The sequence below is a fragment of the Colletotrichum godetiae genome, assembly GCF_030913485.1.
Source record: "Colletotrichum godetiae strain CBS 193.32 chromosome Unknown BDP55scaffold_41, whole genome shotgun sequence".
Classification (NCBI taxonomy): domain Eukaryota; kingdom Fungi; phylum Ascomycota; class Sordariomycetes; order Glomerellales; family Glomerellaceae; genus Colletotrichum; species Colletotrichum godetiae.
In genome coordinates this window covers 191,528-211,112 of record NW_026851289.1, presented here as the reverse complement: position 1 = coordinate 211,112, position 19,585 = coordinate 191,528, and the positions used below count along the sequence as shown (strand labels likewise).

The 19,585-nt window shown below is 53.5% G+C and overlaps 7 protein-coding genes across 7 annotated transcripts; 3 read left to right on the top strand and 4 right to left on the bottom strand.

The window, feature by feature from the left end:
• The first annotated feature begins 2,129 nt into the window (after positions 1–2,129).
• Positions 2,130–3,139, top strand: BDP55DRAFT_277842 (uncharacterized protein). Its single transcript, XM_060566461.1, has one exon. It carries the CDS (start codon positions 2,242–2,244, stop codon positions 2,860–2,862), a length of 621 nt encoding a protein of 206 aa, XP_060426064.1. The 5' UTR covers positions 2,130–2,241; the 3' UTR covers positions 2,863–3,139.
• A 1,486-nt stretch (positions 3,140–4,625) lies between these two features.
• Positions 4,626–5,366, top strand: BDP55DRAFT_277828 (uncharacterized protein). The gene is made up of 2 exons (XM_060566460.1): positions 4,626–5,058; positions 5,154–5,366. Exons 1-2 carry the CDS (start codon positions 4,724–4,726, stop codon positions 5,308–5,310), a joined length of 492 nt encoding a protein of 163 aa, XP_060426063.1. The 5' UTR covers positions 4,626–4,723; the 3' UTR covers positions 5,311–5,366.
• Positions 5,367–7,202: 1,836 nt separating this feature from the next.
• On the bottom strand, positions 7,203–7,958 carry BDP55DRAFT_731748 (uncharacterized protein; the record flags this gene model as incomplete). Its single annotated transcript, XM_060579853.1, has 1 exon — positions 7,203–7,958. The coding sequence occupies one exon, from the start codon at positions 7,956–7,958 to the stop codon at positions 7,203–7,205; it is 756 nt and encodes a 251-aa protein (XP_060426062.1).
• An 867-nt stretch (positions 7,959–8,825) lies between these two features.
• Positions 8,826–9,452, top strand: BDP55DRAFT_559291 (uncharacterized protein; the record flags this gene model as incomplete). The annotated part of the gene is made up of 1 exon (XM_060569890.1): positions 8,826–9,452. The coding sequence occupies one exon, from the start codon at positions 8,826–8,828 to the stop codon at positions 9,450–9,452; it is 627 nt and encodes a 208-aa protein (XP_060426061.1).
• A 1,454-nt stretch (positions 9,453–10,906) lies between these two features.
• Positions 10,907–12,125, bottom strand: BDP55DRAFT_559197 (SPFH domain/Band 7 family protein; the record flags this gene model as incomplete). Its single annotated transcript, XM_060569875.1, has 3 exons — positions 10,907–11,200; positions 11,253–11,836; positions 11,897–12,125. The coding sequence occupies 3 exons, from the start codon at positions 12,123–12,125 to the stop codon at positions 10,907–10,909; spliced, it is 1,107 nt and encodes a 368-aa protein (XP_060426060.1).
• Positions 12,126–15,311: 3,186 nt separating this feature from the next.
• On the bottom strand, positions 15,312–18,140 carry BDP55DRAFT_696394 (UDP-glucose,sterol transferase; the record flags this gene model as incomplete). The annotated part of the gene is made up of 7 exons (XM_060577573.1): positions 15,312–16,194; positions 16,269–16,352; positions 16,411–16,620; positions 16,696–17,059; positions 17,116–17,276; positions 17,331–17,994; positions 18,056–18,140. 7 exons carry the CDS (start codon positions 18,138–18,140, stop codon positions 15,312–15,314), a joined length of 2,451 nt encoding a protein of 816 aa, XP_060426059.1.
• A 585-nt stretch (positions 18,141–18,725) lies between these two features.
• On the bottom strand, positions 18,726–19,265 carry BDP55DRAFT_731744 (uncharacterized protein; the record flags this gene model as incomplete). Its single annotated transcript, XM_060579852.1, has 1 exon — positions 18,726–19,265. One exon carries the CDS (start codon positions 19,263–19,265, stop codon positions 18,726–18,728), a length of 540 nt encoding a protein of 179 aa, XP_060426058.1.
• Positions 19,266–19,585: the final 320 nt, after the last annotated feature.

Genomic DNA, 19,585 nt, shown 5'->3' with positions numbered 1-19,585 from the left:
ATTGGGAGGGCGGGGGGGGGGGACAGTTGGTCATGCCATGGATCAAGGCAAACCCCGTTGCGTTGAGCGGGTTCATGGAACCAGACTGAATTGATCACTCAGGAGTCAGTGAGCAGTGGTCGTTTGTCTGTCACGCCCGCATCAAGCCCCCCCTGCGGCACGCCGTATGTATGGCATTACATGTCTTCAACCTGACGATCCCACTCACACGGGAGGCGAGTGAGAGCGACTTCACGTCGGGGGTTGCTGAATACCTGAGTGATACTTGGATACCAACGGGTTGAAAACAGGTATCCTGTGTATCATGTAGCCAGGTAAATAGGAATGCCTCGTTGGCTGCCTTGCCATGCTCATCATCATCGTTGCATTTGAGGTTCCACCCCCCGGTACATGGAACCCAGTTTGCCGATTCCTAAATAACCACCCGAAAAAAAAAAATCAAACAAAAAATCATCAATGTTTGACCCATCTAAGTTTAAAGCGTATCGTAGCACACGGGCAGCAACAACGACAAGATGCCCACAGAAGCAGACGCATGCTCAGGGAATGGGGTGACGCGAAGCCAATGCGCCGCTAGATCAGATCGGAAAAGGGCGCGCCGTCATTTGATTGCACTCTTTCAAAGTTCTTCTGCAACTCATGACATTAGGCAGACAGAAGTGTAGGGCTTTTGTGTGGTCGTTGGGTTGATGATGATGGAAGCGTCCCTTTCGATTGGGCTGTTTTGGGGTCTTGGGTACCTTTGCGTGTAAGGTCGACTTTGGGCTGCCTCTCTGCCTCGACTAGTACGGATACTCTCACTCACTCACTCACTCACTCTACTCTTTGGGTGCAAACTGGAACCAACTTTTGTCAACCGTTACCGGGCCGGCTGACGATGACGACGGAAACTCGGGAAGGGGAGGGGGGGAGGCCACTCACTTACACCGCCGCTCTTGGAACTGCGGATGTAAGATCTGCCCAGGTTGCCCGCGTTCTTACACTTCTCAACGCGCAAGCGCAAGCAAAGCAAAGCACAACATACATTTCTCAAAGAAGACGGCCTTGTATTCTCAAGAAACGCAATTTCGTTTCCAGAGATCACATGCGATGCACCTCGTAGAGAAAACTCCGCCTTTGCGCATACATACATGCCTCACATACATGCTGCTGCTGCTCCTGCGTATGATGGGGAGGGGCCCTCTAGTGTAGGCTTTTGGAGATGCACTCACTCCCCCACCCTTGAGGAGAAAGAGAACGACACATACGGAGTAGAGAGATGGGAAAAGGGAATCGTCGCATCGGTGATTGAGGTTCGGCGGGGGCGAATTTCCAACGAGAGTCGGCGCCGCTTTTCAACATTCATCGCCAATGGGACATTGTGAAAACACGTCGATTAAGCCGACCATTTGCTGGCCTTCTCACCCCCCCGTCAAACGTCTCTACTCCGTAGACTCTGCATCTTGAGTGCATCTTGGACGGAGCCAGGGCGTGCCAGGGTCATAGGGTGGGATTACAGGGGTCAAGATGAGCCCTGCCGGAGCCCTGGACGATTTGCCCAGTTCAGGTAGATTCTGGAAGTCGTCCGTCTTTTGCACCAATCGAAACTCTGAAAAATGACAATGATTCGAGTCAATCAGAAGTGGTAAAAGTAGACGGTGTGGGAGAGATTGAGAGGGGAAGACTCGGGAGAGGGAGCAAAAAGACTCTCAAAGGCCCAATGGGGGCGGCGAGAAGTCCCGACCAATGGTAAAAAGCCGGAATAAAGTAAGTTGAACTTGAAAAAGGAAAAAAGGTACTTGCAGGGGGGGGGGAAGAATAAGATAATAAATAAAAATAACAATTAAATGGAATAACTAAACCAAAAAAATAATATATCCTGCGCTTCCATCTTGACAACGCATCGCCACATAAAATGCCCGAATCTACTGCACTTCTGCCTGACCTGATGCCAGGGCTAAATCACAGAATACATTCTATTGTCCAGTCGCATTCGCACATTGTTAAACGGCAACATCACCGTTTTAAGAGACTGTAGCACCTACAGATACTTCTGGCTGGGGGGGACCTTTTTCTGCCCGAGAAACGATCAGCATGGGGGGGCATTTCTTTATCCCGCAGTCCACCCCGTCCCCGATTCTATCAAGAAGGTGGCTCCCACAGTCCAACGAGACGATGACACGAGCTGCGTGGGAGTGGACAATCCCACGCTGCTTTTAATCATCAGTCCTCAAGAAGCTGCTTGGCTTGCATGCTCGGTACATGTATCGCATTGTCCATACGTTGTATTGTACCGCCGTGCCTGAACTATGCGTCGTGGTGTCGTTGAAGACGTCGACATCAAGACCATATACCTCGGGTTGGAAGATACCTCGAGGAACGCCAGGTTCGTTCGCAATTGCGAACGAACAGCAAACGGAAGAGGAGAAGTGTCCCCTCTTCCTCACCCCCGGCCGGGCTTTGCCCCGTTACATTCCCATTCCATTCTTGTCTCCCAATCTCTTGCCGGCCTGTTCACCATCCCGCCCTGCCCTGCCCTCTCCAAACTTCTTAGCTCTCGATATTCACCTATCCTGTCCTATCCCCTTTCATCCCAACCCATCCTCGCCTTCGTTAGCCCGGCACGCTCGTTGGATCAGAGTTTCGATCAACGGCGGGCCCCGTCTCGTTTCCCCCGTAGTCCCGGCTTTCCTTAATCGTCCTGACGTCTGTCCATCTTCCACAACCCCCAAGTTGCCTTCGTCTCCATCTCTGGCGTGTATCCATTTTACCGCCCTCCTCCTCCTCCTGGACACCGCATCTGTCACGAATCAGAACCATACCGTGGCCCCTCTCCGGAAGGTTGAAAGGCCGGTTCGTCTTGCATCTGACTGGGCCGATTAAATACATACGACCCGCATGGCACTCCGTCATACGCTTTTCTTACCTCCCATCTACGGCCATGGCGTGTGTTCCTTCCTGTCCGCCAGAAAGAGACGTCGTCGTTGGATTCCGGGGGGGAGGGGTGTAGCTGCCCTTGACCAACGTCTTGTTTGCCTTCCGGATTCTACACTCCTAGACTCTACACACACACCTCTTACACCCACACCTTCTTTCCCACACCTCGGCCCCTTTTGGAGCTAAAGCACCTTCTATCCTTCTTGACACCGCACGGGCGTGGACGGAAGTGAGGGAGGAGGAGGAGGGGGGAGGACCACCCCAAGCAACCACGCAGCCCAAGGTTGAAGGAAAGCCTCTACGCTATGGACATGGACTGTAGACGTCCGTCCCTGCCCACAGAGCCCCATGCCCCTGGTTTGCAGGTTGCAGGTTGCAGGTTGCAGCCATTCCATCCTTGTCTCTAGTCGGTAAAAATGAGTAAGGTAGTGCGGAAATACTTTCGAGGTTGTACCTCCCTTGTCCATCAGGTGGGTGGTTCGGCAATGTCTGGAACTGCATGTCTCTTGGTTCGTCGTTTTACACGACATGCATCGTTTTCTTCCCTTTGCCTGAACCCACATACATTCTTTTTCCTATGTCTTGTCTTGTCTTGTCCTGTCCTTTCTGCCCTCCTGGCATGCTCTTCGCCAACCTACGCCGGCCAAGTCCGTGCCCCCTTGAGTTTATCGGACAGTTCTCTTCTTTCGATTCTTCGTAAGTATTGACCCTGGCTACCAAAGTATTTGGCATCTTTCGTCTGGATATTCCAGACTCCAAGAGACAGATCCATTACCCGTTCCGGGCTGCCCACACCCCATCCTCTTCATCGTGGTGTATCTCCACCAATCCCACCCATGATAGTCGCCTCCCTCGGCATATACAGACACCTCTTGCTCCTTTCCTCTCAGTCCATCTCCTTGCCTTTGATACTTGCCGTGTTTTTTTCCCTCTTTTTTTATTTTTATTTTTTTTACTTTCCTCTTGTGCAGACGTAGTAGCATTCTGCTTTCCCTGCTTCTCCCTGGTTAGCCAATGGCTACGTTCATCACCCTCCCACCACCGTCGTCCGTCTGCCACCCCTTCCAATGCCCACACCCTCAACATCCAAACGCCTCATCGTCGTTGGATATATCTCTCATTTTTTTTTCTTTTGTCTCCTCTCTTTCTCCACGGCCCATATATCCACACGAGCAAGCGTTGCGGGTGAAGACAGGGTTTAGTCTATGCCACTTCCCTGTCACTAACGCACAGGCTAGACCAGGCCCAGGCAGGTCGACTGGCTGCCGCTCATCATGGTCCATGTCAATGTCCATGTCCATGGTGGACGTTTGTTGTCTGCGACCCTTTTGGCCGCTCTCTCTCTCTCATCACCCCATCACATCATGCCCTTGGACCATTCCGTCTGTTCCCCCTTCCGCGGAAGGAGACCCGGTTAATGATGAAGCCACGGCTTGTCATCGGACGAATCGAGACTTGATGTCTTATCCCCCTTTCAAACAGACGAAGAAATGGAGTCCGAGGAGGGTCTCGGAAAAGTATAAAAGGGCACAACTTGAGCGGGTTGGTTTTATTCACTTCTTCTTCCTTTCTCATCATCAGATTCTGGACTATCTTGAAGCTTCCATATAGCTTCTCCAAGCCAACTTCTTTGCCCAACAAGCAAGTTCCTTGCACAAATTACTTTGTCTCACAGAGTGCCGCCATCTCCAGTCGACACTTGGACTTAGTCATCCCTTGTTTGCTTCAAACAAGTTCCCACATCGTACACAAGTACACGTCACGCCTCTATCGTCAACTACCGGCCTCCACCTTTTCCCGTGCCATCATGTCTTCCCACTACAACTCCCACTACACCCTCCCCTTGCCAGTCCCCTCTCACAAGGGCCAACACTACCCAAGCTACAGCAGCACCTACTCAGTATCGCCTCCAGAGACAGATGAGTCCGTCAGCTCTGGCACCGGTCCATCATACAGCAACAGCGGCTACTCTGGTGGCTACTCAGTGGCCAACTCCAGCTACGCCGGAAGCAACAGCGGCGACTACGAGAGCACCCACCACTCGGCCAGCGGAGTCGACTTCAACGACTACATGCAAGACCGCTTCGCCCAGACCTTTGACCCCATCCCCCTCGACCGCAATATTGCGGTCCAGGCGCAAACGTAAGTTGTTTCCTCTTTTCGCATGCGGCGTGGCGCATCCCCCATGCGGCAGCGAAACGGAACAAGACGCTAACGAGAAGAAATGCAAAAATTAGATCCGGAAAGCTCAACGCAAAGCACCGTGAGTTGCTGGAGCTGCAAAAGAAGGCACAGGCTCGTCTCGCAAAGACGCGCGAGCGCTTCAACGAGGGCTACCGCGACGCTCAGGACGTGCGCGCGGACCTCGAGTGGACGCAGAAGAAAGTCTCGTAAGTAGCACCCTTTTTTCCCCCATTGCCTCTTCCCGGGACTCCGAGAAGAGCCGCCCGATCAATTTGTCTCCGAGAAAAAGGAAAAGAGAGACAAATCTGCAGGACCGCGATCCTAGAAGTTTCCCCGCGAACCAGTGGGGAAATATCTAAACCGGTTTGCTGGTCCGTTTGCATTGCGACTACAACATTGGCGTCGGAAAAGGAAATCTTTGGGGGGGGGGGGGGGGTTAAAATCTGCGAGATCTGAGACATTGCGGCTAACACGCGGACCTCTTTTTTGTGCAGATCGCTCAAGAGCAAGACTTCTCGCAAGCACACCAAGGAGTACAACAAGGCCCGCGCTCGCTACCCGTCGCCCGAGTACTAGAGAATTTCTCGGTCCTTTGCGTGTTTCGCTGCGGATTGAGTTGCGAAAGCTTCTCAGCCGCGCGGTACCGACGACGTTGAAGGAAGCAGCGAGCTTCTCCTCCTTTTCAGCCTTGTGTTTTTCTAGCGTGCCATTTTCAACTGCGACCAAAGAAAAAAGTTCCAGCCTGCCGTCACCACATCCACTACCACCATTTTACTACTACCACACAAAAACGCACGACATACACACATCCCTGCCGACAAAAAACTGCAGGAACGAAGATACCAGATTCCCGGAGATTTACTTTGCATTTTATTTCATTTTTTGGATGAGCGCACGCCTCCCTCCATCTCCGCTTGTTTACTTAGTATTTTTTTTCTGGGGTACATATTGGGCTGGCAAGGGAGGGGAAAAGGAGACAGGGGCCCTAGGCGAACCTGACAGCCGGGACGGCTTGACGCGCAGCGGCACGGCGCGGGGCGAGCATGGGGGGCCCGCCTAGCCGCCCATCTCACGCTGCTTTTGCGACGGGCAGGGCGGCGGACCTGCGAGCTGCGAGCTGGAGCAGGGTCGAGAGAGTGAGAGTGGGTTGAATGGGGAAGCATCATTCCCAAGCGCCCGGTAAACCTCCACTCACACACATGCTCCAGCCAGTTTTCCCCCGGATTTGGCAAATGTGCCTGGCAGACGCAGGGTTGTGGGGTTCCGATCGACCTTCTTTTGACCTTTGCCTTGGGAGAGAGGGGGATGTTTTTGTTGCACGAGACGATTATGAGACATGATTGGATGAATGGGAAATGATTTGGGGTGGCTATGTTGTTAAAAGTACACCTCACCCCCTCCTTCTGAAAGCGACGGGGCCAGGGCCAGTAACCTAGGGGCTGCAGTAGCCGCTGGAAGGGTCTTCAGGCCGGTAGAACGGCTCGGTGGAGACGGGAGGGAAGAGACCAGGTGAGGTGAGGTGAGGTACAAAATTGTTGGCATCTGTTGGAGGCGCTTGTCCCTTTCGGGGCGGTGGGATATTGCTCTTTCGGGAAGAATAACGACGGGGAGCTCGCGTGGGTCATGCTCCTTTGACCCCTTGGTGGTTCTGTAGTGACGACAGGGCGTGTCGATCCATAGTCATATCGTAATCCCTTATTGTTCGGTCGTGGCGGTCCTTTGCCGGGCTGCTGGTCCACGATATGTTCACCGTTACAGCACCGTCGTGATGCTTGACCCTCCGTAATGCCACCGTAACAGATCCCCCAGGCCTTGGCCAAGTCTGGGGGACTTCATATGTCCAGTGATATATCATGTGATGGATGGGTCGTAATATCTTTCCCTGCCCTGTTTCCAGCCGGCCAGGGGTACCACGTGACATGGGTCGGTGAGGTAGTCGGTGAGTCGTATATCGATATGCCAAGTTGCGCCGTTGAGAAGCTGTCCAAAGCGAGGTGAGGTAAGCATGTCGATATATGTTGACCACACAATCGACTCGACATTACGGTCCCCATGCCTCTCAGATGGCAACTGGTACAACATTGGAAGTCCATCAACATCAGTCAAGCCGTCTGAGCTTGAGCTCCCCGCGCCACCCAAGTACCCTTGGACAGGACTCCCGCTTTCTTCTCAAGCCTCTCCCACGGATTCTCATTCGACGCTGGGTCATAGTATCCATCCCACCAAGGCTTGCCATCATTCCTCTGTTGCTGTCCGTACCCTTGACGACCTCCACGCTGGTGCTGGTGCTGGTGCTGCTCGGGACGTTCCCTCGTCGGCATCGTCGTCGGAGCGGAGCCCATCTCCTTACCCCACGACGCATCGGGCCGCTGGGGTAGTGCTGATGATGTTGGGAGGGATGAGGTTGTTGACTGCGCTTGCGGCGCCGAGGTTCCGTCTTCCGGTGCTGCGCCGCCGTTGTTGGTCAATTCGTCTATCAGACTTTGCGCGTGGGCGAGCGCCGGGGCGACGGTCGGGTCAGAATAAAGATTCGCGCCGCCTTCTTCTGCGTCCGCGTCTTCTCCGACAACAGTGCCGGCATGGGCGGCGACAGCAGTGGTTCCGTCGTCTTCGTCGTCATCGTCGAGGGCAATCTCATCGGTGTTGGCGGCGGGCGCGGCAGCAGTCTCAGTCGTCGACGGAGCAGCGCGTGGAGCGCGCGGGGCGAGTGCGGTCTGGTTCGCGCCGGTCGCGGAGGAGACGGCGTCGGTGCGGTGGTTGTATTTGCGCTTCTTGGCGGCGGGTTGGGTCCCGAAGGAGGCGAAGCCCATGAAGGCTGCCATTTCGGGGTCGATTGCGAGGGCGTCGTCTTCGTCCATTGTAGGCGGTGTGGGAGTGGGCGGGATTTCGGAGTAGAATCGCGCGTTGCTAGAACGGTGCTGTGTGAGGGTGCGATGACGTTAAAAAGAGGTGGTTGTAGGTATGGATGTACTGCGTATGGACAGGGCCGACTTCTGCAGGGAAGAAACAGCTCCGGGCGATGTGGGGAGGGGAAAAAAAAAAAAACAATCGAGCAACGATGGAATAGAAATGGAGCTGTGGGCGCGGGAGGAACCGTGGTATTTCTCTGTGAAAAGAGGGAAAGGGAAAAAAAAAAAAGGTGGAATTAAGACCCTTGTTCGGCACTGGCCCGCTTAATTACAGCCTCGTGGGACTGGGGGCACAGCTCAATAACTTGGGGGTCCCAGACTTTCGGGGTCTTTACGAAGTAGATGGCATGTCGTCGATAAAAGAATGACGGACGACATTTTCGGGTATCGGCGGCTGTAGAAGATGGGCAAATGAGAATGGAATGCTCATTTGCGAATCAAAAGCATTGTGACAGGAAAGACACACGAAGAATTGGAGAAGACAGGAGAGGGAAAACGCTCGAGTCTCAGTCGTCGGGCCGCTGACATCATTTGAAACGCGACACACCCCTGGCGCGGATCTCGGAGCTTGGGGCCATGGTTTGCGCTTGTCTTTCAACTTCATTCCAATCTTCTCTCGACGACAACCTCTTTCTTAGAGACCCCGAATACATCAATCACCTATCCGAACCGTAGTCGCACACGTATACCCGAGCTCGAAAACGCGACGTCCTTACCGGATCCCCCCTAATAAGACTACCAACATCGACACTCCCACGCAGCTCCACACAAGCTCCCAAACACCTCTTCCATCCATTGCGACATCCACAGAGCATCATGACATCCCCGCCGACAACAGTAAACCTTCGCTCCCCCTCAAAATACACAACCTCCTCCACCCCGTCAACATCAACCTTTTCCGCCCCGCCCCTCGAATGGCTCCTCCGCACCTGGTCCGTAACCCACTCCACCCTCGCAATGTGGCGCGACGCCCGCAACGTCCGCATCTCCTACGCCTCCATGGCCCCGAAACCAGACGGCACAGCCCGCATAGATGACCTCGTCGAGTACGAGTCCAACAAGACCCCGCACCCTTCCTCGGCCGTCAAATCCGTAAAGGGCGTCGATACCGCCTGCGCGGTCGGGGATACCTCCGTCTGGGACTGGCGGGGTAAGGGGTGGTTGTTCTTTGTGGGGAGTCATTGGGAGGTTCTGGGGTGGGGGGAACGGCGGATTGAAGGTGGCGGAGGGGAGGTGGAGAGGTGGGCTGTGACGTGGTTTGCGCCGACGGTGTTTACTAAGGAGGGTGTTGATATCTACTGCGATCGGAAGGAGGGGTTGAGTGCTGCTGGGTATGAGGAAGTTATGGGTGCTTTTAAGGGACTGGAGGCCAAGGAGTTGGTTGGGATGGTGGAGAAGGATATGTTGCCTGTTGAGATTGCGTTGCCCTGGAAGGAGGCGTGAGTGGTGTGTGCTTGGATACTACGTTTCCTAGTTCAGGCATCTCTTTGATTTGAGATTGTATAGTAGTGATATAATACCTAGGCTTAGCAGATATTGAACCTATCACAATAATAGAAGGATGAGCTCACAGCTGTATGTAAAGGCATTATTGACAACTTGGTATGAGATTGCTCAAGCAGTCATTAAGCTTTTCGTACAGATTTCTGGGAGGGAGGCCGGATAAAGCTTACCTACAGTGACAAAGAACCTCTCCACCAAGTACTCATTGTCTCCCAAGACTATCGTTTAAAACAGATTGTCACCCCATCAATCGTTCATGGTTACAGAAGGTAAGGTATAAAAAGGCGGCACTGACGCATTGGTCTAAGGCTGCCTAAGCATACATCTAGCACCTCGTAGAGGATGCCGCGCAAGGCGACTTCGGAGGTGCTCCTCCTCGGTGCGATGTATCCTCCAGAATTCCTTCTATGTTTCTTTGTCTCCAATGCGATGTCATTCACATCAGACTAGAAGTGTTAATAGCTTTTTTTTCAATTCTCTATGATCTTTACTAGAAGCAACAAGTTAGTAGACAGAGGAGCTAGATAGACCCTTTGATACGATAATAAAGCCCCCAAGTTGGATCTCAAGATTATTCTATTTGAGTACACCCTTGCAATATGTAAGTTACTTGGGCCTGGTTACCTTGTATCCTTTTATAAGAGGTCGGGGGAACGTGGTCGAGGGGTTTAAAGGGGAGTCAAAGGAACATCCCGAAAGTCCTTGAGCCTCACTCAACCTGACCTTTTGCTCGATTCCCTATTGATGACCCTTCTTTTTTCTCTCGGTTTGAGGAAGGCAAGGACAAAAAGTTTTCGCTTTATCCTCAAGGCGGCATCAGGTGACATCTTCAATTGCTTGCGAGCTTGACCCTGCGGATGTGCCAATTGATACGTTGCAAGTACTCATTGCGATAGCGCTGGCTTGAAGCTGAGTATGAAGCGTATGCTCCAGGAGTCCATATACAAGGATGCATAAGTTGTCATTCGGAAGAAGGTAGAGTAGAGTAGATCAAGATGGAATTCGTATTCAATTTCAGTACCATTATCATTACGTCCTCCGAACCAAATTCAAGCGAATGAAATGGGTATACTGCAAAGCCCGTCCAACGTGATCTTGCCGATCTGAGGTATCATCTCCCGGGCAGGCCTCTGTCCATCCTCACCCCATATCTCTCCCGCGTGTTACAAGTACATGTTTTTTTTTCTTTCTGTTTTTCCTATTTCGTTGTATAGAATTGTCGCAAAGGGGTATTTGAAAAATCAATCGTGTCGGAAGCATCGTGAAGCGCAAGGGGGTATTGACGTCGCAGCAAGAGAATCAATGCGTAATTGGTGACAGCCGCAAAGGGATGGGCTTTAGTGTGACCAAGCTATTCCCCCACATGAGACGTCAAGTCAGCACTCGGTGCGAACTCAAATATTTTCGATGACACGAGAGTTAATGGCTTGCTGGAAGCCGGAATCCTGACCTCCAAAGTCGTTGAAGTCGCCAGTGCCGTTGTTGGCACCGCTCGACTCGCCCGTCTGGTTGGTGCCGCTGAGCGACTGCTGGATGTTGGGCATGGTCTGACCAGGGCCAGGCAGGAAAATGACCTTGCTGTTGGAAGACTTGGCCATCGCCTGCATAGCTTCGAGGTAGCGGATCTGCATGGCTGGGGCAGACGACAGAATGTCGGCAGCCTGGCGCATGAGCTTGGCAGATTCGACCTAGGTCGTGTTAGTGATGGAATACAAACATTAAGGGGTGTCGGATGCGTACCTCTGCCTTGGCGGCAATAATCTTGCTCTCACCAATACGCTTGCTCTGGGCAGCCATGGACAGCGACTCCTGCAACTCTTGGCTGAAGATAATATCCTTGATGAGCATGCTCTCGACCTGGACACCCCATCCGGCAGCGACATCCTCAATGATCTCGCCAATGGACTGGGCAATCTCCTCCCTGCGCTCAATGACATCCTGGAGAATGCGGGCACCGACGACATGGCGAAGAGTGGTCTGGGTTCGCTCCATGAGAGCCTGGCGCACGTTGGAGATACCGAAGGCGGCTCGGTGGGGTGCGACAATGTGGTAGTAGATAACAGAGGTGAGGTGCAGGGTGACGTTGTCCTTGGTCATGCAAGTTTGCTGGGGAACCTCTGCCATTTGAATCTTGACGTCGACCTGGATGAGCTTTTCGCTCATGGGGTTGACCTTGACGAGACCAGGGTCGACAGCCTTATAGAATTTGCCAAACTTGGTGACCAGACCGACATTACCCTGGTTCACGTTCTTGTAAGGGTTCGGGCAGACGATGCAGCAGGGGATGGCACCAAGAGTACCAATGCAGGCACCAAAGGTGTTGACTGTGATATCGTGTTAGTGATTTGCGACAGGTTTCAAGGAGAGGCGGCTGTAAGACATACTCATAGTTCCGTACCAGCCCTTGGGGTTGGCATCTTCGGCGACAACTCTGGCGTAGCTGCGCTGGAGATCCTCCTTGGTGGGGGGCTGAACAGTCATCTCGTTGTGAGGCTTGAAGCCGCCCTGGCCAAGACTGAGACCGCCACCGTTGGCCGTGGTCTCGCTGCGCTCCTCATAGTCGGGGGCGCGGGCCTTGCCCGTGGAAGTGCTCTCGTGTTGCGGGGCGCTCATTGTGGGCGAATGCGATCGGGACGAGTTGGTTTGGAGAAGGTGTCGTGCAGATGTGTTGGAAGAAGATGCTTGTCGAGGACGGGTATCTAGATGTTCAGAAGCTTCGTGAGTAAATTCTGAGTACTGAACCATGTGTGCTAACTAAGGCAAAACCTGGTGATGGATGGGGGCACGAGGTTCTTAAGTAGACGAGGTCTGGGGTAGGTACGAGATGGAGATGTGTCGAGGGGAGAATGAAGACCGGGGACTGCACTAAGGCCAAGGGATCATAGACGCGAGTCTAAGAGCAAGGGTCGAATCATTCCGTGGAACAGGGTGGGCTGTGTTTGTGCCCAGGAGCTCTGTCACTTCTGGCTTCTTGGGGTCATGTTTCTTGGGGGTTCTTTCTGGTGGTGGTGACACTGAGCTATCGGCAAGCGCAATGATAGGCGGACGGGAAGGAGAAGAGTCGCAGACCGCGAAAAGGAAGCTACAGGAGCCGAAGGGTGGTGCAGGGGTCTCGTGCAGCACCTCCCTCAAGAGTCAAGAATCACCAATGTGATAGGTACATTGGTACCTTTTTGCCTTGGACCTCGACCACCTCATTGAAAGTGCAAAAGTGCAGGAGCAACCTCAAGGTAGGAGGTAGGTTGGTGGAGCTATCGAAGGTACCTACCTGCCCCATGTTCCAGTTGGTTGGCCCCGCCCGTCTGTGTCCGTGGGCTGTTGAACGGGCAGGGATGCGAGCACTAGGGAAAGAACGCTGGAGCCATGCGGGGCAGAAGTGCCCGATGGTGGAGAGCACTGCCCGCGAAACTCCAATATGCGGGTGGCCCATGCGCATCTCGAGCTTCCTTCCATTCCTGGTACACCAAAATGTTTCCTCAATTCTTTCTGCCTACCCTGCTACTTTGCACTAAGGTAATGTAGACATTTTGCTGACTGTTCACTTCGGCACACATTCCGCATTCTTACTACCAGGGCAGCCAATATTTCATAAAGATCTCGTGGTCATGGCCGGCCTCAAAAAAGGCGCGATGCTAGTAGAATCGACACCGATGCGACGGCTTGACTTTCCATGTCGCACCCAATCGCGAGGCTGCCGGTCTGCCGTCCTACCTTCAAGGTCCCTACACCCCAACTCGATTGACGTGGTTGTTTCTTCTCTTTTGCCCGGATAGCCAGCGCGAATTTCACCCCTCGACTGCGCGCGTCGACTAGGTCAATGTATGATCGCCCGACTGCTTCCAGACTTTACCACGAGGGCAATGTCGCTGCTCCGCCCTCTTCATTCTTCGCTGCCTAGGCAACGAAAAACCTCACGATCCGATCCCAACGGTCCGTCTTTGGTGGCAGAGCGGTGGCGGACCCAATACGTCCTTCAATCAGCCTTGGCTACACTACCACACTCCCCAAGGTAACTACAACCAAGACACGACAAGCGTGCACGGGGATAATTGCTGACTGCTGACTGCTCAGGGATTGCTCAGGGCGGTCGTGGCACCTTTGCCTAACTTCTCCGAGAAAAACTTCACACCATCCCATCCAAACACGCCGTCTGATGTCGACAAGCTCCGGGCTGTCTGTCTGCCAGGGGCAATTGAATTACTGCACCTGTCGACCAAAAGTCACACGCGAACGGAGAACGTTTCATACATCATTCATCTCTGTGTCATGATATTCGGGGCCCTGTCACCTCAACTACCTCAATAGCCAATCAACGCCCTCGCGCGTGCCGACTTCCGCCCAGGGAGGGCATGGCAGAGTGGCATGATATCATGGAATCCCAGCGCCGAGATTTGGGGAATCCTACTCCGAAATCTACCCTCAAGGCATTGCAGTTGTTCGCCGACTGCTTTCAGTTAACAAATGCCTGGCGCAAGCGAATGGCTTTTCCCAAGGTAGGTATCTGTTCGTTCCCTAGCGGCTCCTGCGGCCGGTATTCAACAACCAACGGATCCTTCATCGTAGAGCCTCTCTCGAAGTCCGAGGAATTTGGAGACCATAGCATGACTTCATTGACTCCGCTCTCGAGAATGCGCCTCCAACCGCTCGTGCATACACCGTAAAGTGGTGTCTTCTCCACTCAATCTACCGTCGCCGCCCAGCTTCTGGGCGAAGCGCCTTTTCAACCCTCAGCCTCCGGATCGGCCAATCCACGCCGGCCGTATGTGTCCACCTTTCCGAAAGTGGCCCTAGCGTCTCGTCGGCACGCGTGACACGGCACTGCCCCGCCAATATTTGTCGCCCGGCGAACTTGAGCGACAGCTATCCATCTCTGCTTGTCGGCCACTGCCCATCCATATCTTTGAGATATTTGACATCGTGCGCCGGATTGGCCAAAATCACGGCCGATCCTCCGCCTTTATCCCGATAAACCAACAGCAATCTCCGGTAGCGACCCGCGGGCGACTGCGATCGTTGCCCGAGTCTCACCGAATCCAGTATCCGGCGAGACCGTCTCCACCTCGAACCCATAACCTTCGTCACATGCTTACTTCGTACGCAGGGCGGACGCAGACTCCACAAGGCTTAAATGGTTGACTGAAGTCCAATCTACACCATCCTTGTCGTCTTACTATGTCGTCAAACTTGCTGTGCAAATGTGGGAGTAGCTGAGCTCTTTTCCATTTAATTGTAGATCTTACTACTCCGAATATTCCCTATGAAGCTCAGCCACCAACAAGTGCCCCACTATCGAATCCTTCCAGAAGCCTTCCTTTTCCGCCACCCCTAAGCCGCGGTACATCTCTCGTCCACGATCTGACAATTCCATCGTCATTCCAATCTTGTACAAGGTTGACTAGCGACTGACTAACAGTGCGTGGTGCCTAGTCATCCGTGTCACCATAATTTTGTAGATCACTGCCACGATCCCGTATAGGCTGTTGTGGCAATGGCTGTGTTGAGGTCACGATACTGACCCTATATGTGGAGGAGCTGTATTAGGCACGGCGACAAGGTAAAACAGCCCGAAAAAAATAAGCTATCGAATTCTTCTAGAATAACCAACCTGTGAGGATCAACTGTAGGATGACGATGGTCAAGATCAAGGCCTGGTTCCTGATTCAATCTCGGCCACCCTGGTCCACATCCAAGAAGCCTACCGCAATGCCTTGCAACGCCTTACAAGATGCTTCCTAACGAACAATCAGAATCAACCAGTTGCTGACAACTATTAGCATTCCACGAGGTAAACGCAACCCATCACTGCCCTCTCGTCCCTCTCATACCCTCAAAATCCTCCACAATAGCAGCATGATCCATCTTCCACCCGGGGCTCATGGAAACCATCCAGTCCCCTTCAAGCAACTTCTCATCCTCAATACTCCTCCTCGTATCCGCATACGACGCAGCCCAAATACTTCTATAAATCCCCTGCGCAGGATAACTCACCAACCCAAACGTCGCGGCAGTGCTCTTCGTCACAAGACTAACCACGCCTTTGCCCAACCCCTTCGCCGCGCCCAGTGCACCCTGCTCTTTTTTGCCAGTGTACGTGTGGATGAAGATATCCGTTAGACCGCCCTTCATGTCCTGGCAGAACGTCTTGCCCGCCACAGAAACGCCGCTGCGGAACCCTTCCACGGCGTCGTGCTTGCGTACGGTATCGCCGTAGAGGTTGGGTACTGCGCGGAGACCTTCGGTGACGGCGAGGGGTATGTCGACGAGCAGGCCCTTTGTCGCATTGCCCGCGAGTTTTCCCACGCCGTTAGCCGCTGCCGCTGCCATTGCGCCCGGTTTTGCACCACCGGAAGATGATTCTTGACTACCCCTGGATGGCGGTGGTCGAGCTATAGTCATATCCGAGGGTGTTTTCTCCGCCGCTGCTACTGCTCCGTCTGAGACCCCGACGCCGGGCAGAGGCAGCATGGCGAACGCGGGCGCTTGGCTGTGTCTCCGTGTGTTCTCCATTTGATCTTCAAGGTTCTCGCCGGACTCGCTAGTGCGTTTATACTGTTCAAAAGGCTTCACGATGATGTCGGCCGTGGCGCCTGCCATTTTGACGATTGTCGAGAGGGAGGCTGCTGACACTGCGGTTAGGGGGTCCCATCTTTGGTTTTCAATATTTGTCGGTTTCGACCGGTATCTGTAGAAGAAGAACGTCAGTGGGAAAGGGGGTCTTGGATAAAGTCCAAGGGTAAGGTATATATCGCCACATACGACTTGAGCTGCTTCCGCTGCAGCTTCCCATTCTTGACCAAAATGGACGCGACGGGCCGACACATCTTGACCTGCTTTTTCCCTCTGCCGTATATCAGCGCCGCAGGCTGATCAGAGAAAAAAATCGCAGCCCATTTTTGACTGCGGCAGGTTGGCGTGGAAGGCGTCGACGGCGGCCTGGACGCCGTTCTCCTTCTCCATCGAGTCTGCGAGCTTTCTGGCTGATCGGACGGCGTCCGGGGAGAGGCAGAGCTGGATGGCCTGGATTAACTTTTGGGATGTGAGGGAGCGGTAGGGGATGGGATCTGGTCCGGCGCCGGCTTCTGCTACAACGGCGCCCCAGAACGGTTGGCTGTGAGAAACGTATCAGTCAAAAGTGGTGAGGAAACGAACAAGTAACTAGTGATTGGGTGGGGTTCTTTCGTACTCTCCAAAGAAGGGAACGATGGTTGTAGGCTTTCCGTATCTCAGTCCGCAGGCCGTGGTACCGGCGCCGCCGTGGTGGATGACGGCAGCGACTTGCTGGAATAGCCACTCGTGCGGACAATCGCCCACATAGAAGACGTTGTCCGACTCCTCGCCGTTCAAGTTGCTCCAGCCTCTCGAAATGATGGCTCTGACGCCCGTTGCCTTGATGGCGCTAAGGACCATGGTCATGAGCCCCCCAATCCCACCGACCACGATACTCCCAAATCCGACGTATATGGGTGGCGGGCCGGCCTTGAGGAAGGCTTCGAGATCTGGAGGTGGTGTATACGGTGCAGGGTCGCGGAAGAAGAAGCCGCTGATGTCTGTTGCTCCTGATTAGGTTGACTCTTTAGAGGAAAGTTCTCGATGGCATACTTACCAATATGCGGACCCCAGTCGCTGGGCTTGGACACGAGAGACGGTGACCAACAGTATGTAAACGGGACTTGCAGACTTTCTAGTATACGATGTCCCTCGGTAGACGGCACTGGTTCCAAGCCAAGTGACTGGACTCTCCACGCATTGACAAGATCTCCCAAGCTATTTCACCGTCAGTCATCAAAGTCACTCGCACGCAAAGAGAGACAATCTCACCCCTGCCACGTCAAGAACTCAACAGCAGCATACGAAGCATGATTCGTACTCTTCTTATCCGCCTTCGAGAACCCAATATTCGCCAGCGGGTGGGGAAACGCCTTGGTGCTGCTCCACGGCATCGTAAACATCAAATGCACCGGGATCCCCAGCGCCTGGGCGCAGTGCACGTGAGCGAAGCTCGGCGGGTTGGCAATAATGGCGTCGGCGACAAAGGGTACGTTGGACAGAGGGTCTGGGTGGATACACGACCGCCAGAAGCCGTCGAGCATCTCGACATACATGTCGCGTTTCCGCTGGATGATGCCTGCACGGATCTGGGACATTTTGGGGATCAGGGACGGGGACTCGACCATGTAGGCCATTAGGTCGGCTGGGTCGCCCCCGATGGGGAAGAACTCGATCTTATTCGAAGAGGCTGGGACGGAGGTATTGGATTCGAGGACAAAGGAGGAGAATTGGGGGTGTGTTGCGATGCGGACGCGGTGGCCTGCTTTCTGGAGGGCCGAGGCGAGGGCGAGGAAGGGCTGGACGTCGCCTCGGGAGCCGACGACTTGGACTACGATGTTGAGGGGCATTGGCCATTGGCGTTGAGGTGTATATTGGGGTGTGTACTCGGGTGGTGTCTGATCTTCGGCTTGCGTTGAGCTGGATGGTTCGTCTTCTGTTCAAGACCGTGTTAAGCCTTCGTTTTCAGGGATACTGCAGTCTTTGGGTTGCTTTACCTTCGGGGTAGAGGTCCTCGAGACCAAAGACCGAAGCCTTTGACTCCCTAGACGATCCGAATATCTCGCTCTTTTCACTTTCCATGTTTGTGTAGTTCACGCCTGAGAAGCTGCGTGGTGTTGAGAGTGGTGGTGTTGAGAGTGGGTAGTAAAAAGGTACGGGAGACTAAGGTAGGAGACGGGGAGGGGCAGGGTCAAGTCCATATAAAGAAGACTTAAGCATACCTTACATAGTACCTTGCCGCATAGCCTCCTAGGTAAGGCCGCGTCAGAAGCCGGCTACTCCCAGCTTAGCCGGTGGATCTGGTTTTTACCTCTTAGCTAGGCATGTCATAAATACGAAATGAGCGGCCCGAAACTGAGCTAGTCTCGCTGTTTCGGAGTGACCGTAGGGCGAAAGGAGGTGTTCCTTGCCAATCTGAAAAGTCTGATGAACCTCTCTGTCATTTCTTCAGTAGTTCTTCAACCCATCTCATTCCCAGTCTACGAGTTTCTTCCAAAAGATGCCAGATACTGTCGAAATCAAGATGTGCTTCAGCTGGTCACATCTCATGAGTTTTAACGCTTCGAAAACTCGATAGATCTATATATCAAAACCACTTACTATCCGCCGATGTGTCCCAACACCTTGCCAGTGTGTACTGTAGACAATTGTATAACCGCAGTCCGCCTAGACGTTCTCTTCCCGGCTATTGGGAAGACCCTCCAATTCAAGCTTATCTCCTTCCGCCTCCTGCTTCTTCACCGTCCTCTTCATCTTCCTCGATGCGCAACAGTACGCACACCCATGAATGGAGCTCAGCAGCCACAATAGCATGCTAATCCCCGCGATCCAAGCCCCAGCAGCAAGTCTCGACTTGACATCGCCCGAGACATTGCCCTTCCCTTCGCCGCCCACGACAATAGACGAGGACAGACCACACAGTGCGGCCCATAGGACGGCCAGCCCGAAATCCCATACGGACCATGCGGCGTGCGTGACTGTCGCGAAGACGTGGTAGGCGCACGTCAGCGCCGAGAGGACGGCCGGGACGAGGGCAAAGATCCAGTTTGTTCTGCTGAGGCTTTGTGTCGGCAGAGTGTTCCAGGAGCCGAGGGTGGCGGCGTAGAGGCCTATCGTGACGATGGCGAAGGCAAATTGGAGGATTCGGATGCCGGCGCGGACCCAGAGGCCGAAGGCGCCTGAGAGTTGCCAGTAGTCTGTGTTCATGGTTTGGTTTGTGATGTATGGCTCGTATGCGAGCTGTAAGGTCGTAGATGATAGAGAGTCTAAGAATGTTGATATGCTGGCTAGAAGAAGGAGAAAGATGTCGGATTCAGGGAAGAGAAGAATTGGAGACTGATGGATGGTAGGTAGGGGTTTGAGAGAAGAATGGAGGGGGAGGGGAGGAGGAGGAACGAATCTCGGTACTCCTTTCCGGGGGGATGAAAAAGTCAATGAATCTTTATCCTTGCCAAGACTGGTTGAGACTTCTGGAAAGAAGAGACGCACATTTTCTAGACGCTGCTGCTCAATGTCATCTGGTTAGA